Here is a 14,845-nt window from a genome sequence, read left to right on the forward strand (position 1 = left end):
AAAAGATGGATGAAGGTGCTTTTTTTGATACTAGATTTATAATTGATCTCTGGTTTGGTTTTTAGTTTTTAATTTTATTTTAATGTAGATTGAATTTTTATGTAAGATAGCTTTGGAGGACCTGATGTAATAGGGCGAAAACTGGCAAACCCAGTCAACAAAACCAAACTATTTTTTTGAAAAGATAAGAAAGAAAAATCTTTGGCATTTCTGAGTAAGAAAAAAATGCAAAGCATATACTACACTAAGCATGATAAAAGGAATGCAATTATAGGTGTATGCTATAAGAATACTACATAAACAGGGGCGCCTGGGTGGCTCAGTTGGTTAAGCGACTGCCTTCGGCTCAGGTCATGATCCTGGAGTCCCGGGATCGAGTCCCGCATCGGGCTCCCTGCTCGGCGGGGATTCTGCTTCTCCCTCTGACCCTCCTCCCTCTCATGCTCTCTGTCTCTCATTAAAAAATAATAATAATAATAATAATACATAAACAATTATATTAAACAACAGAGATGAATTGACTACTTTTTGGGAAGTCTTTGTGTTTATCTATGAAACTCTTCCGTAAGTCTAAAATTATTTCAAAATTAAAAGTTAAAAAAAAATCTTCAATGGCTCCCTATTACCTTCTTATTAAAGTCTAAATTCCTTACTCTTTCAGCTTTATCTCCCTGAATTCCTCTTCTGACACTCAGTGCTTCATCCTAACTGTTCCTCATTCATGCCTTTACTTCTTCTAGCTGCTACTTATGTGCATGTTCTGTCTCTATAATAAAACATAAATGTCTCAAGGATAGGGTCTATATCCTTATATACCTATGACTCCAAACACTGTGCTTTGCATATAGTAAGTGCCCAATAAATTTTGTTGAATGAATAGCTAAATGAATGAATAACAAATCTCAAAAATCAATGGAGTTTATATTTGTCCATTATTGTATATAATCACTATTGATTGATGTACAAAATAGTATGTACTATTATATACAATACATCAAATAAGATATTTTACCTAACTGTAAGATGGTGGGCTGGCAAAGAAAAGTCAGGAACATTAAAATCGGGTAATATTATTATGTTCATATCTGTGGTTTAAAGTTTTAAAGGTGGATTAACTTAAAAATATTGATGTAAAAAAACATCTAATTCTCTCTGAATTTAATTTGTGCATAGTAACTTTCCTTCTACCCAATATCCATGACCAAGAATAAGCAAGATTTGGCCATTCCCTCACCCAAGTGTGCATTATGTTTGTCTATATGTAATAAATGCACTCATTATAATCTCCTAGAATGTAACATATTTGACAGAGCAGTGAATGGATCTAGAGGATATAAATTTAAGAAATTCAAATTTCCTTGTTTTTGTTTTTGCTTTCACTACCTTGAGAATTATGAATTTCCTAATCATCTCATAAATTTCTACTCAAAATGATAGGACTTCCCTTGGTAGTACATTCAACATCCTCATTGTGGTCTTTGAAAAATAGAAGACAAAATGAAAAAACTGAACTCTTCACCAGGGAGGCCTCTTGGTGATTTCTCCAATCATTTCAGGGTCTCCTTTACCTTATGTTTAAATCATTATATTTTAAAGTTCTCAGGAGGATTGTTAACATCCTTGCTTTAAAAGATGCAGAATTTCCTGAATCAAATGTTTTGAAAATGTGTTTGGGTGATTGGCTGACAAATCTGGCCCCTTAACCCCTTTGACCCTCCAAAATATGATTTGAGAAAGGAAAATCAGGAAGTAAAAAAAGGAGAGAAAATTTCTCCTAAAGCAATGTCCTTACACTTTTCTTTGTTCAGAAACCATCTTAAATGCTATTTTCACCATATAACATTTCATCATGTTTTTGCCAGCAGTTGGCCAGTAAGAGCCTACATGCTCATTCCTGCAATGCCTTTCACATAATCAAATGTCACCCTTGTGCATTGCAAATCATTTCACGATGGATTATTAATGCCAAGACCATGTGCTGAGACATGGAGAAACCATTATGCCAGCAGTAGCCTTCTTACTGAGCCATGGACGTCACCTCCAATGGTGCCAAGTAATTGAAAATACTTGAAGTGGAGTATGGGACTGGATTGAAGGATTAATCCTTCTGGTTTCATGAAAGCTGTAAGAGATTATGCCCATTCATTCTTTAGAAAAATGGTATTCAGACTGAGCTTTAGTTTTCTGATTAATCAAAGGAAAGCAGTCAAAGGCTCTGATAGACACAAACCACTGGTTTTATGCAAAGAAACCTCCCACTGAAGTAAATGGGAGGCTTTTGTCCAAGAAGACTAATTAAAGAATTTTCAGTTAGTCTTGACACCACAACCCACAAAAAACAGAGAGCCAGAGGGAAAGAAAGCAGTCATAATCTTGTTTAAAGTATGTCTTCATAAGTTACTACAGTATTAGAAAAAGAGAAGTGAAAATATGATGCATTTTTGAATTTCAAAACAATAAATAAAATGATCTATTGACATTGTTTTTCTTTTAGAAAATTATATTGAAACACATTAGTTCTTATTGTGTCTTTTATAAAAGAAACCATCCTCTAATATTATAGGCATTCAGTAGGAATTCATGCATTTTGGACTTATTTTCTTTATGCCATTCTCGTCTAGGCAGTTAATCCTTCCCTAGCCACATATCATGACCATGAAAACTTGCAGTAATTTCCATTTTTTACAATACAAGCAACACAAGGGCCATCAGATCAACGTCTGGCTCCCCTCTTGATGAACTCAAAAGGAAAGCCACTCACTGCTTCAGCAGCTGTTTTTGTTTTCAAGTGCAAAAGGAGAACTTGAGTATTTTATCTTATTTTATATTTTGATTAAAAGGTTTGTGATTCAAGTTTTGTTTTCCAGCCAGTGATGTGGCCTTCCATGTCATCTGCTAGAGTGATTTGGATTAATGAATTTCATTCTTATTTGGAATAAAAACCAAAAATTCCTTTGAGTGTAGTACTAGACCACGCGATTATTTATGTGCATAAGTTAGGATTGAATAAAAAATGTATCCTCTGGATAAAACATCGATGTGATAGCTCGATTTATTTGAAGTGTAGGACACTAATTCATTTGGGTATCATATCTTTTTCATGTAAATATTTTTTGTTGTTAAAATTTCTTCATGGAAAATAAATATAGGTGTTAAATACAGTTTGGGTATTTAGGCTGTTTGTATATTGCCAATATCGCCAAGCAACCCATGGATCTGAGACATTTAATATTACCATAGGCAAGCTGTTATTGATCTTTTTTTTTTTTTTAAAGATTTTATTTATTTATTTGAGACAGAGAATGAGATAGAGCATGAGAGGGTCAGAGGGAGAAGCAGACTCCCTGACGAGCAGGGAGCCTGATGTGGGACTCGATCCTGGGACTCCAGGATCATGACCTGAGCCAAAGGCAGTCGCTTAACCAACTGAGCCACCCAGGCGCCCGATCTTTTTTTTTTTCTTTTTCAACCAATGCTCTGTGCTACAAAACACAGCTGCACAGTTGGGAGACATAAGAGGAACACTCAGAGCAGATGAGCTCCTAGCAAAGCTCTATCTCTAAAAGGCCTTTTCATTTTTATGCCTCTTAATTTTCAGACCAAAACCTTTGCCTATGAAGATACCTAGAAAAATTACTTTTCCAAGATGAGTACTGTCTAAAAGATAGGACTGTTTGATTTTGTTGTGTTTAGTTACTTGAGGCAGTAAGCACATTTCACCTGTAATAGATATAAAACATATGTTTTATACTTCCATGCATTGAATGATTCCTCTCAAAGGCCAGGGAATTAGAAGTATATTTAAATCACAATAAACTAGTTTATAAAATTAAGTTTTTACCAGGAGAGAAGGACTAAAAGAAATTTTTATTAATTCATAGACTTGGCTAATTAGAATCGTAAGACTCTTTTCACTGCTTATTAAATGAGGCCTAGCCTTAACATTCTATGTCTCAAATAGAGATTTGGTTCCTGCCATAAAATTGAGACTATTGCCCTGCACTAAAGTTGTTTTAATGCCAAGTATTTCTATTTGAAATCATCCATGACCTCTTCTCTGTCTCTAGACTTGTATACCTTGACTCAAATGCACAACACACTATGCAATGTAACTTAACTTCTAAAGGAGGCATTTCCTGGTTGAAATCTCCACGGGAAAGCATCCTGTTTTGCAACTAATGAGACCCAAAGATAGGAAGGTTAGTTATAACCCCTTCCCATTTCAAAGTCATATGTCAAGACTTTAATGACTTGCTCATGAAACTGGGAGTGCATATTGTTTTAATGAGACATTGTATTTATTCCCCAGTCCCATTCCCTAACTTTAATCTGTGTCTTTTCTTAGCAAGTAAAATGAATAGAGATGCTTGGCCTCCAAAGAGAACAGCAGAGTGCAGTGAAAGGAATGCTTAGGAAGAGAATCCACGTGGTAAATAAAGACTTGGGACTATCTTCACAAGATAGTTGTGAAGCTATCACAACTAGTTGATGAGCTTTAGGAAGATGCTAACTATCTCAGGAGTTGCTGAGTGAGGAAGAAAAGCTGACTCCATCTTTCCCCATCCCCGTCCTCCATCCCTCTCATTGCAATCAGAGCCAAGTCCTTTTACATCAAAGCAACTATAAAAATAAACCAAAACTTTGAGCCCTGATCAATTCATCTTGTCTTCACCTTAACTTGAAAAAAGAATAAGAAGAAAAGAAAAAAAGGGAAAAGCAAAAACCTCAAGGAGCAAAACACAACATGGTTTTGTATTAGTTACCAGGGACCTTGCTCTAAGAGGGTATGTGTGTAGAATAGCATTTGTGGCAGAGGTAAACGAGGAGGAAGCCAGGTGGTTTATATTATAAAAATAACATTCTGACCTACCATGTGCATGAAACGTTTCTTTCAGTTGACAGGAACTAGTGAGTTTTCTCTGAAAATTGGACTCCCATACCACTCCCCTCCCCCACACCTAGCAAAGACCCCCATTCCCAGCACACACAGAGCTCCAAATTGTTCCTAACATATTTGCAGCCAGCCTGACCTATGGAGAAAGAGACATAATATTAACTTGGGTGACTGAGTTTCAACGGTTGCCCTTTTTCACATCACCATCTGGAAGGGGGGAAATGCTAATATATCCACAATTAGATAAATTGGAACACATGCAAATGTTCATGCTTAGACCAGGGCAGTCAAGGTCTTGAGGAACTGAGAAGGGGATGATTAGCTGCAAGGCCTGGCTTACGGCATTCTTTGTGCTGATGCCTTGCTATCAGGATGAAGCAGAGGTGTTGGTGACACTGACCAGAGCCGGCAGACCATACACACAAACTCTGCAAGACACTTGCTGAGACTTGAACTCCGACTCACAAAAGCAAAACGTTCCCAACCAACTTGAATGACAGACTTGACAGCCTAAAAGATGTGGGCAAGAAATCTCACCTCTCACAGAGTCAGTTTATTTGGTTTTGCCACCTGCAAAGTCCCCACTCAGGAGATCCCTTGGGTAAATGTGCTATTGAGCGAATGCCACCTAAATAACACTGACCTGCCCTTGACCGCCGGGGGTTGGGGGAGTGGGGACAACATCATCAGCTTTGAGTTCATATGTACATTCAATCTGTCACATTTGCTACTTTATTGTTGTTCTTATTCAAAAATAAGAACATTCCTTATAGACTATTTTTCAACTCCTTGGCTACCATTGGTAGTGACTGAGTAAAGTGTGCCTAACTTGGTTTTATACATTTTTGGATCTACAAACTTTTTTTTTGATGTCTTAAAATACAAATATGAAAAATCTTTAGAAGTCTTTTAAGATGGAGAAAAGTTACTTAAATGAATCTTGGCATCCAGAAACAGGTTTCAACACGTGTATCCTGCCTATTTTCTAATACTAAACATGGGGAAAATTATTAATCAAATGAAGGCTACCAGGAAAGTAACCGTTCAGAGTATAAATTGTGTCAGCCTAGCTAGAAACTGTTTCTATGGACAAGTAACACACTGTCAATAATTTTAAAATATTTAATAAATAACAATAAAACTAGTTTCTTAGTAGGTATCTCTATTTTTATAACACATACATGACTACCAAAATTTTATTTTACTTAAGAACTTCTGTACATCCTAAAAAGTTGATAAGTCACTATTTTATTTCAAGACAATCTACTTGGCCCATGAATTAATCTTGGTTGATTAATTTACCATTGTACAGTGTCACACTTTGGAAAATTATCATGGAAGAAATAAAAACTGCTGAGCAGAAAAGGAAAATTGAGACCTCACTTACTTAAGTCAGCAATGCTTATATACTTCCTAAGGGCCTAATTTCAGAACTGTCATAAAGAACATTTTTTTTCAACCTGAACACTGCTTTCCTTGATTCTTGGGAAGAGGCAATTTCACTAGTGAGAAATTAACATTTTGATGTTAGCAGAGGTAGATTTACCATTGTGATATTGTGATTTATAGTAAGAAATACATATTTGGTCTTTATCCTGGTCCCTGGCACAGAGCTCCTAAAACCCTTAGAATTTCCTAGTGGTAAGAATGAAAAAGGTATCTTTTATTATTCATAACAAAACCCTTTCTACCGCACTTAAGTTTATGTTAATGAGGTGGTTTCTGAAAAGCCCCTAATGATGGTGGCTGGTTGCCAAGGGAACCAATCACAAGATTAGAAGGTTGAAAGTTTCAGCCCTAGCATCTGACTTCCTAGGAAAGGAGAGGGACTAAAGATTGACTTAATTGCTGATGGCCAAAGATTTAATCAATCATGTCTATGTTATGAAACCTCCATAAAAATCCTGTGTTGGAACTCGGAGAGCTTCTAGGTTGGTGTACATATTGAAGTTCTGAGAGGGTGGTACACCTGGGAAGGGCATGGTGCTCCGAGCCCCTTCCCACACTTGTGCCTTATCCATCTTTTCCTCTGGCTGTTCCTGAATTCTATCCCTTTAGAATAAACCAGTAAGCTCATAAGTGAACCATTTTCCTGAGTTCTGTGAGTTTCTAGCAAACGATAGAACCAGAGGAGGGGGTCATGGGAATTACTCATTTTTAGCTGGTTGATCAGAAACCCAAGTGACAACCTGGAATTGCTATTGATGTCTGAAGTGGGGGCAGTCTTGTAGGACAGAGCCATAAATCTGTGGGATGTGATGCTATCTCTAGGTAGCTAGTTTAAGAATTATGTTAAATTGTAGGACACCTAGCTGATGTCATAGAATTAGTTTGTGTGAGGCAATTAGTTGTGTTGGTAAACAGAGTATAGAAGTGTAGAATGTTATAGTATAGTAGAGGGGAGACTTAACCATTTTCAACCATGAAGCCAGTGAAGCTTCTGCTCAGGCTCCTTCCAAATCACAATGTCAGTTTTTTAAATTTCATATTGTTCTTCTTAAACAGGGTCCCCCAAATTATGTAAACTTCGGGCCCCACAAAATCTGGTTCTGCCACTGACATTTAGAAATGGGACACAGAAGGGATAGAAGCTAGAGCAGTATTTCTCTGAAAATAGTCCTGGGTTCACCTGCCTCAGAATCACCTGGAAAGCTTGATAAAATGCAGACCACCCTCTCCCCCCGCCACTGCAATCCATCTAAAGAAACTGATTAAGTAGGTCAGATTGGGGCCTGGGAATGTGCTTGTTTAACAATTTCCCCCAGGTGATCTTACTATGAACACTAAAGTTTTTGAACTCTTGGTTCAAATTCCTGGCCTAGGCTTATCAATGATCTTCATAGTGTACCCTATGGGCTCCTAGTGGCTTGTTGGTGATCTAACATGCAAAATATAAGATAAGAATGAGCTGGTCTTGGGATAATTTCTTATCCAGTGGAGCTGGGAAAGTTTAATTTAAATGATCTTTGCTCTTGAAGAGTTAGCAAACACTTCCTAAAATTATTGAGCAATCTTATGTGGTAAAATTCCAAATTCTCTTGGCCCCATACTTAATCAAGGGGTCACTTTCAGGAGAACCCTCCTACACTGTTGGTGGGAATGCAAGCTGGTGCAGCCACTCTGGAAAACAGTATGGAGGTTCCTCAAAAAGTTGAAAATTAAGCTATCCTATGCTGCAGCAATTGCACTACTGGGTATTTACCCCAAAGATACAAATGTAGTGATCCAGAGGGTCACCTGCACCCCAATATTTATAGCAGCAATGTCCACAATAGCCAAACTATGGAAAAAGCCCAGATGTCCATCAACAGATGAATGGATAAAGAAGATGTGGTATATATATACAATGGAATATTACTCAGCCATCAAAAAAAAAATGAAATCTTGCCATTTGCAATGACATGGATGGAAATAGAGGGTATTATGCTAAGTGAAATAAGTCAATCAGAGAAAGACAATTATATGATCTCACTCATATGTGGAATTTAAGAAACAAAACAGGACCATAGGGGAAGAGAGGAAAAAATAAAACAAGACGAAACCAGAGAGGGAGAAAAACCATAAGAGACAAGAGTCTCATAGGAAACAAACTATGGGTTGCTGGAGGGGAGGAGGGGTGGAGGGATGGGGTAACTGGGTGATGGACTTTAAGGAGGGCCTGTGATGTAATGAGCACTGGGTGTTATATAAGACTGATGAATCACAGACCTGTAGCTCTGAAACAAATAATACATTATATGTTAATTAGTTGAATTTAATTTTTTTTTTTAAAAAGGGGGTCACTTTGAGCCAGCATGAGAAACTTCCTACAGGGCATTTGATCTTCTTATCTAATCATAGCTGACACTTCTCTCCATTTTCCTCCTCCCTACAGTCCAGGTAGAGGAAAGCATTGAAAGGACAGTAGAAGGGAAGCAGATATTAAAATAATTGTCAGCACACTGCCTTCCTCATTGAGCACAGTTGCTTGTCACAGTGTGCTGCTTCCACTTTGGCCTTTCGTTCTGAATGAAGTTGAGTTTGTCATGCAGGGATGGGTGGAGATAATCTTGAAGTCTTTTGTCAAAATGAGCCACAGAATATCAAAGTAGGAGCTTTGGCTAAAAAACTATATTGATTAGGGAAGTGCTGTGAGATTTTAGCCAAATTATATATTCTCTCTATTTCAAGGTGAGTGATCATTTCTGTGATAAGCAGAATAGTGTAGTAGTTAAAAAATTGGGCTCTCAAGTCAGGCAGACCTGGGGATGAATTATTTTTTCATCACCTTTTTTTTTTTAGGGATGAGGGGCAGAGGAAGAGAGAGAGAGAATCTTAAGCAGGCTCCATGCTCAGCACAGAGCCCAATGTGGGGCTCGATCTCACAACCCTGAGATAATGACCTGATCTGAAATCAAGAGTCAAAGTCTTAACTGATAGAGCCACCCAGGAGCCTTTTTTTCATTACTTTTTAAGTTGTATGACCTCGGGATCTGACTTGTTTCCTCATCTGCAAAATAAGGATAACAACAAAGAGAAATGCCTTTATATTAGTGATTTTTGGCCTGATAACAAATTACCTCAAAACTTACATTCATTGTCTCATATTGTTTATGGGGATCAGGAATCTGGAAGCAGCTTAGCTGGGTAGTTCTGGCACAGGGTCTCCTGGAGGTTGTAGTCAAGCTTTCGGTTGAAGCTGAAGTCATATGAAGTCTTGATCGGTTCCAGAGGATCAGCTTCAATCTCACTCAGATGTCTGTTGGCAGAAGGCATTATCTGCCTGCCATGTGTGTCTTTCTGTAGGACTGCTTCCAACATGGCAGACCTTTCCCAGAGCAAGCTATCTAAGAGAGAAAGCAAGGGTTACCAAGACATGCCACAGTGTCTTTTATAACCTTATATTGAAAGTGACATACCATAACTTCTGTCATATTCTATTGGTTACATAGACCAACCATGGTATAGTGTAGGAGGGGACTGCATAAGGGCGTGAATGCCAGGAGCAGAGATCACAGGGAGCTGTCTCAGGGCTGGTTACCTCTGCCTTCAAATAGTTTTCCTCAGCAATGCCACAGACCCTTTTTTATTTATTTTTATTTTTATTGTTTTGCTTTAATTTTAGATGAGAGCCAGGAGGCTTTGAAATGATCATAGTGGTTTATAATGTACCAGCAAATGAAAGGCATCTGAGCATCAAGATAAATGTCTGAGTGGGGTCTAATAGCCACTTGAAAAGCATGTGGCTCCATATGCCTAAGAAATGCACAGCTGACTTCAGTAAAATCTCAACTATTAAATATTGCAGCTCTGCACTTTAACAAAGTGCAAAGGACAGAAGTTGTCTCTCTATATTAACAAGTAAGAATGGTTAGCGGATAAGGCACGGTTTACAAATCTGTGTTTATGATTGGGGTCTGGCTGAAAAACAGCGAGAATAAACCATACAACCTGGGAAGTCTAATTCTAGCCGGAAATTGCTTTGAAATAACATCATACTTCATTCACTCCCCAACTGATTTTTCTTTGATGACCAGTTTGGACACATCAATAAAATGTCCTGTCACTTACCATATTTTATTTTCTTACAGCATTTCCTACTGATGGAAATTCTAATGGTGCCTGTTCTTACAGCAGAATCCACACTCTGATTTAGATTTGCCAAGCAGATTGGTTTTGGCTAAATTTCTTGCCCAAGTGCAGGCCCTTATGGTTTGAGAGATCTCATTTAAAGATCCCTAAAGAAAAATATGCAGCCTTTACTGGCTTGGATTTGTAGCTCCAAATTTTAGAAGAAAGCGGCTGGTTAACATTACAGACATTTTGAAGTACTTGTCTTTCAGAAATGCAAAGAACAATAGCAAGAAAAGCCTTTTGATGGTTCAGAATTTATTTTATTTTATGTACCTATTAATTGGTACACTTTCTCCCCCATTTTAACCAAAGATTCTGTACATTGAAACAATAAGTAAAGACATGTGTCTGCTTTAAAATCTTGATATTGGTTAAGTCTCCATAGTCCTTTTTCATGCTTTCTGGGAAAAGGCTCTTCTGTTCTCTCAGCCCAGCAGTACTTTGATCTCAGAAGCAGTGCCATTTGGTTGTAAATGTATGTGGCGCCTTTGATCTACTACTTAGCTGGTCTTATTTAAAATAGATAGCTTCTTTCATCTAAGTAGTGTTTACTAGGTCTCTCTCTATGAAAGATGGCTTAAATTGCCATCATTTAGATAGAAAGTTATATAAAGTTTCTTAGGATTGCCCAGATCTGAGTGTAGTTCTCTACACTCTAAAAGCCCAATGGCTCTATTATAGATTTTATAAAGCAAATTCCTATTAAAATGGGCTACTCCTACAGATGTCAGGTAATATTTGCAAAAACTTTGTTTGCTTTTTGATAGGAAACTGATTTTCCAAAGAATAATAAGCATATCCTACACTCAGGCAAAAATGGTCATTTCAGATTGTCTGAACTTAATGGCCAATTATCCCTCTGAAATTCACACATTAATATATTTTTATATTACTGCATTTTACATACCATATAGGGTATATTGAAATGGGATTTTTTTTTTTAAATAATGAGTATATATATTTAATTCTCTTCTTTACGAGGATTTCTTGAACATTTTGTCAGGTGCCTTAATGACTTGTGTTTTAATTTTCCAGGCCTCATTCAGTTATTCATCCAACAAACTATATTTCAAGTACAGAGACACAAAGATGACTTAGTCACAGACTCTGCCTTTAGGTTGCTCACAGCCTAGGGTTGTGGGGCAGAGCACTAGCAGATAATTTCATGGCAGTGTGGTGAATGCCCCACCCTGGCCTTGGGAGTGGTCATGGAAAACTTTCTGGAAGACATGGCACCTGAGTTTCATTGCAAGCCTGCCAACTCAGAACTCAATGTCCCCGAAATTCCCAGTCAAGTCCATAAGGCAAAGTCGACCTATCTGTCCAGACCCACCTAATTTAATACAAGTGTCCTAAACCTTAGGAGAGGTCTAAATATTCGATGACTTTTGCTGCCTGAAGCAACCCCAAAGCCTTCTTACTTGTCATTCAACTCTAAGGAGGAAAATCCCAAACCACTTTTAAAACTTTTGCACCATTCTTTATTTAAAAGGAGATATTGGAACTCTCTTTGTGTTGTAAACTAAAATAGCTGTGTATATTGCTATTTTTGTTAGGCTACTGACACGTGTCTTTTTCCATCCTTTTTGGTGTCCTGTTCCTATTTTAGAAGTCTTGTCATTACTTCATCTGAATACTAACCACATGTGAGCATTTCCAAGGGCTGACCCTGGGAGTAGGCACTCTGGAGGATGCTCAAGAAATACATAAGTGGCCCTTCCCAGGCCTGAAGGTGGGAGAGGAGCAGGAAGAAGTAATCTGTAGTCAAGAAGGGATCATTACAGTAGTAGTCACACTGTCCAAAGAGGGAGGTCGAAGCAGGAAAATCAGAGGGGGCTGGGGTCTGACCTCAGGGGACTCATACAGGGTTCGTGGAGATGGAGAGGAGAGGCCAGCCTCTAGAGGATACAAGAACATGAGTTTGGAGCATTCCTTGGTCAGTGCAGGGATGGTCAGTATGGGGCAGATGAGGTAGAGGCGAGGATGTGTGGAAAGCAAACTGAGGGGGTTTGGCTTTTTCCCAGTGGAGTTACTGAGTCCAGTGTGAAAATAAAGTGGGATCTTTGATACCTGCCCTGTTCTTTCACATCAGTCACCAAACACTACTGATTCTGAGAATCATGCATTTTAGGTGGTAGGAGTCCTAGAGATCAGAGAGCCTGGCCTTCCCATTTGTCCAGTGAGGAAATAAGTCCCGAAATTGAGGAGGCCTGTGTCTCACAATCACTAAGTAGCAGAGCCAGGGGTGTTGGTCCACCCTGTTGACCAGGACCTGAGCCTGAGCTTCTCTTCCTGGGGCTTGTTTCCCACCAGTAGTTTTGGAGTAGGGTCTGGGACCCTTGATAGTTCACAGGAACCTGTAGGAGAAATAGCATCTCACCCTCCAGTAGGAGTGGGCTCCAAGGACAGTGCAGTTCTCATAGGGCTTCATCCCTCTGTCTGGACCCCCAGGAGTCCACACCAAGCCAGAATTTGAATAAGAGGAGCTGTAGTTGGTAATAAAAGAGAGAGGATAAAAAAGAATCAGGATACATTGAGCAGACCCATATGAGCCACAGGAAATCCAGGTTAGTGGAATAGAGAGCAATATTACTTTTAGGAGAATTTTTTTTAATGAGTTGCTAATCATAGTCTGCCTATGGTTCCTAACTTCAGAAAGGCCAAATGGAGCATGTCCCACCCACTGTGTGGACTGAGTGCAAGGTGGACATGGCGGTCCTCCAGTTGCTGGAGTAGTGGGGGTTGGGGGGGATGGGGTAGCTGGGTGATGGACATTAGGGAGGGTATGTGCTATGGTGAGCACTGTGAATTGTGTAAGACTGATGAATCACAGACCTGTACCCCTGAAACAAATAATACATTATATGTTAAAAAAAAAGAAGAAGAAGAAGATAGCAAGAAGGGGAAAATGAAGAGGGGGAAATCAGAGGGGGAGATGAACCATGAGAGACTATGGACTCTGAGAAACAAACTGAGGGTTCTAGAGGGGAGGGAGTGGGGGGTTGGGTTAGCCTGGTGATGGGTATTAAAGAGGGCATGTATTGAATGGAGCACTGGGTGTTATATGCAAACAATGAATCATGGAACACTACATCAAAAACTAATGATTTACTACTGTATGGTGACTAACATAACATAATAAAGTAAAATTAAAAAAAAGAAAAAGAAAATCAGGGAACTGTTATTAGAGGGAAAGTGGGAAGATAAATGCTGGAAAAGCCAAAACAGTAGATTTTGACAGCAGCTCCCTTGTCCTGACCTGGACATGTGAGTACATATAAGAGTGGGATAGTCCCATAGAGTATTACCATGTGCCAGGTATTCTCAGTGCTTCATGTATATTAAATAATTGTGTCTATCCTCAGCTCGATGACATAAGCATTACTATTATTCCCATTTACAGAGGAGGAAACTGAGACACAGAAAGGTTAACTTGCCCAGTCTTTTAGCTAACAAGTACCATAGCTGGGATCTGAATCTAAGCAGTCTGACTCCAGAACCTGTGTTCTTAATTACTGTGTTAAAGATATCTCCCATTTTCCTTCTTTCCTTACATTTTTTCCCTCTGAGATAAGAATTTGAGGAAGGCCCTAAAAATGAATGTACTCACCAAGTTCATAATAGTAGCTATTATTATTTTTATTATTAGTTATTAACAGTATGCAAAGTCTCTGGTTCAGAGGAGACATTCAAAGACTATAAAATAAGACAAAAATCATTTGAAAACCAACCAAGACATTTGCATGAACTCTAGGGCAGAAGGAAAATCTGCATGATCTTCAGGGGATTAGCAATGGGTAAGAAAGAATAGGTGCAGAGTAAATGTATGAATGAAAATGTCCAGAAATCCATTGAGGCAGTGACAAAAATGGTGAGATGCTGAATCCTCTAATGATTCCTTTTCTCCTTCCTTTCTCAAGTGCTGCTTAAGTAGAGCTGAAGCCAGACGGGATGCAGCTAAAGTGGCCCTAATCAACTCGCTCTTCAATGAGCTGCCCTCTCGAAGGATCACTAAGGAATTCATTATGGAGAGTGTGCAGGAAGCAGTTGCCTCCACCAGTGTGAGTACCCACTAGGGTAGAAAGCTGGATGCACTGAGACACCAAGGCAGTTGAATCTGGGGAAATACTAGAGTGAGCAAATTCTTTGAGGATTGTGCAAGTTTGGGAAGACTGGCTGGCTTGGTCGTGAGTTTCAGCCTCACACTGGGCAGAGAGTTTACTTTAAAAAAAAAAAAAAGAATTGTGCAGGTTTAATTTTTACCCATGAAATCATTGATTTTCAACAAAATGAACACTTGGATTGGAAATCAAGAAACTGGAGCTGGTTCCCTATGCC

The 14,845-nt window shown here is 38.7% G+C and overlaps 1 protein-coding gene across 6 annotated transcripts in view; it reads left to right on the forward strand.

Annotated features, from left to right (window-relative positions):
* Positions 1-14,845, forward strand: part of LIX1 (limb and CNS expressed 1) — a 59,970-nt gene that overhangs the window by 31,275 nt on the left and 13,850 nt on the right. For all 6 annotated transcript variants that reach the window (XM_081826524.1, XM_081826525.1, XM_081826527.1 and 3 more), the window contains one exon: positions 14,428-14,568. In XM_081826524.1, coding sequence (XP_081682650.1) covers positions 14,428-14,568 — 141 coding nt within the window. The remainder of the gene's footprint in view (positions 1-14,427; positions 14,569-14,845) is intronic.

The sequence above is a fragment of the Leptonychotes weddellii genome, chromosome 7 (genome assembly GCF_054177405.1).
Source record: "Leptonychotes weddellii isolate Sample4059 chromosome 7, ASM5417740v2, whole genome shotgun sequence".
NCBI lineage: Eukaryota > Metazoa > Chordata > Mammalia > Carnivora > Phocidae > Leptonychotes > Leptonychotes weddellii.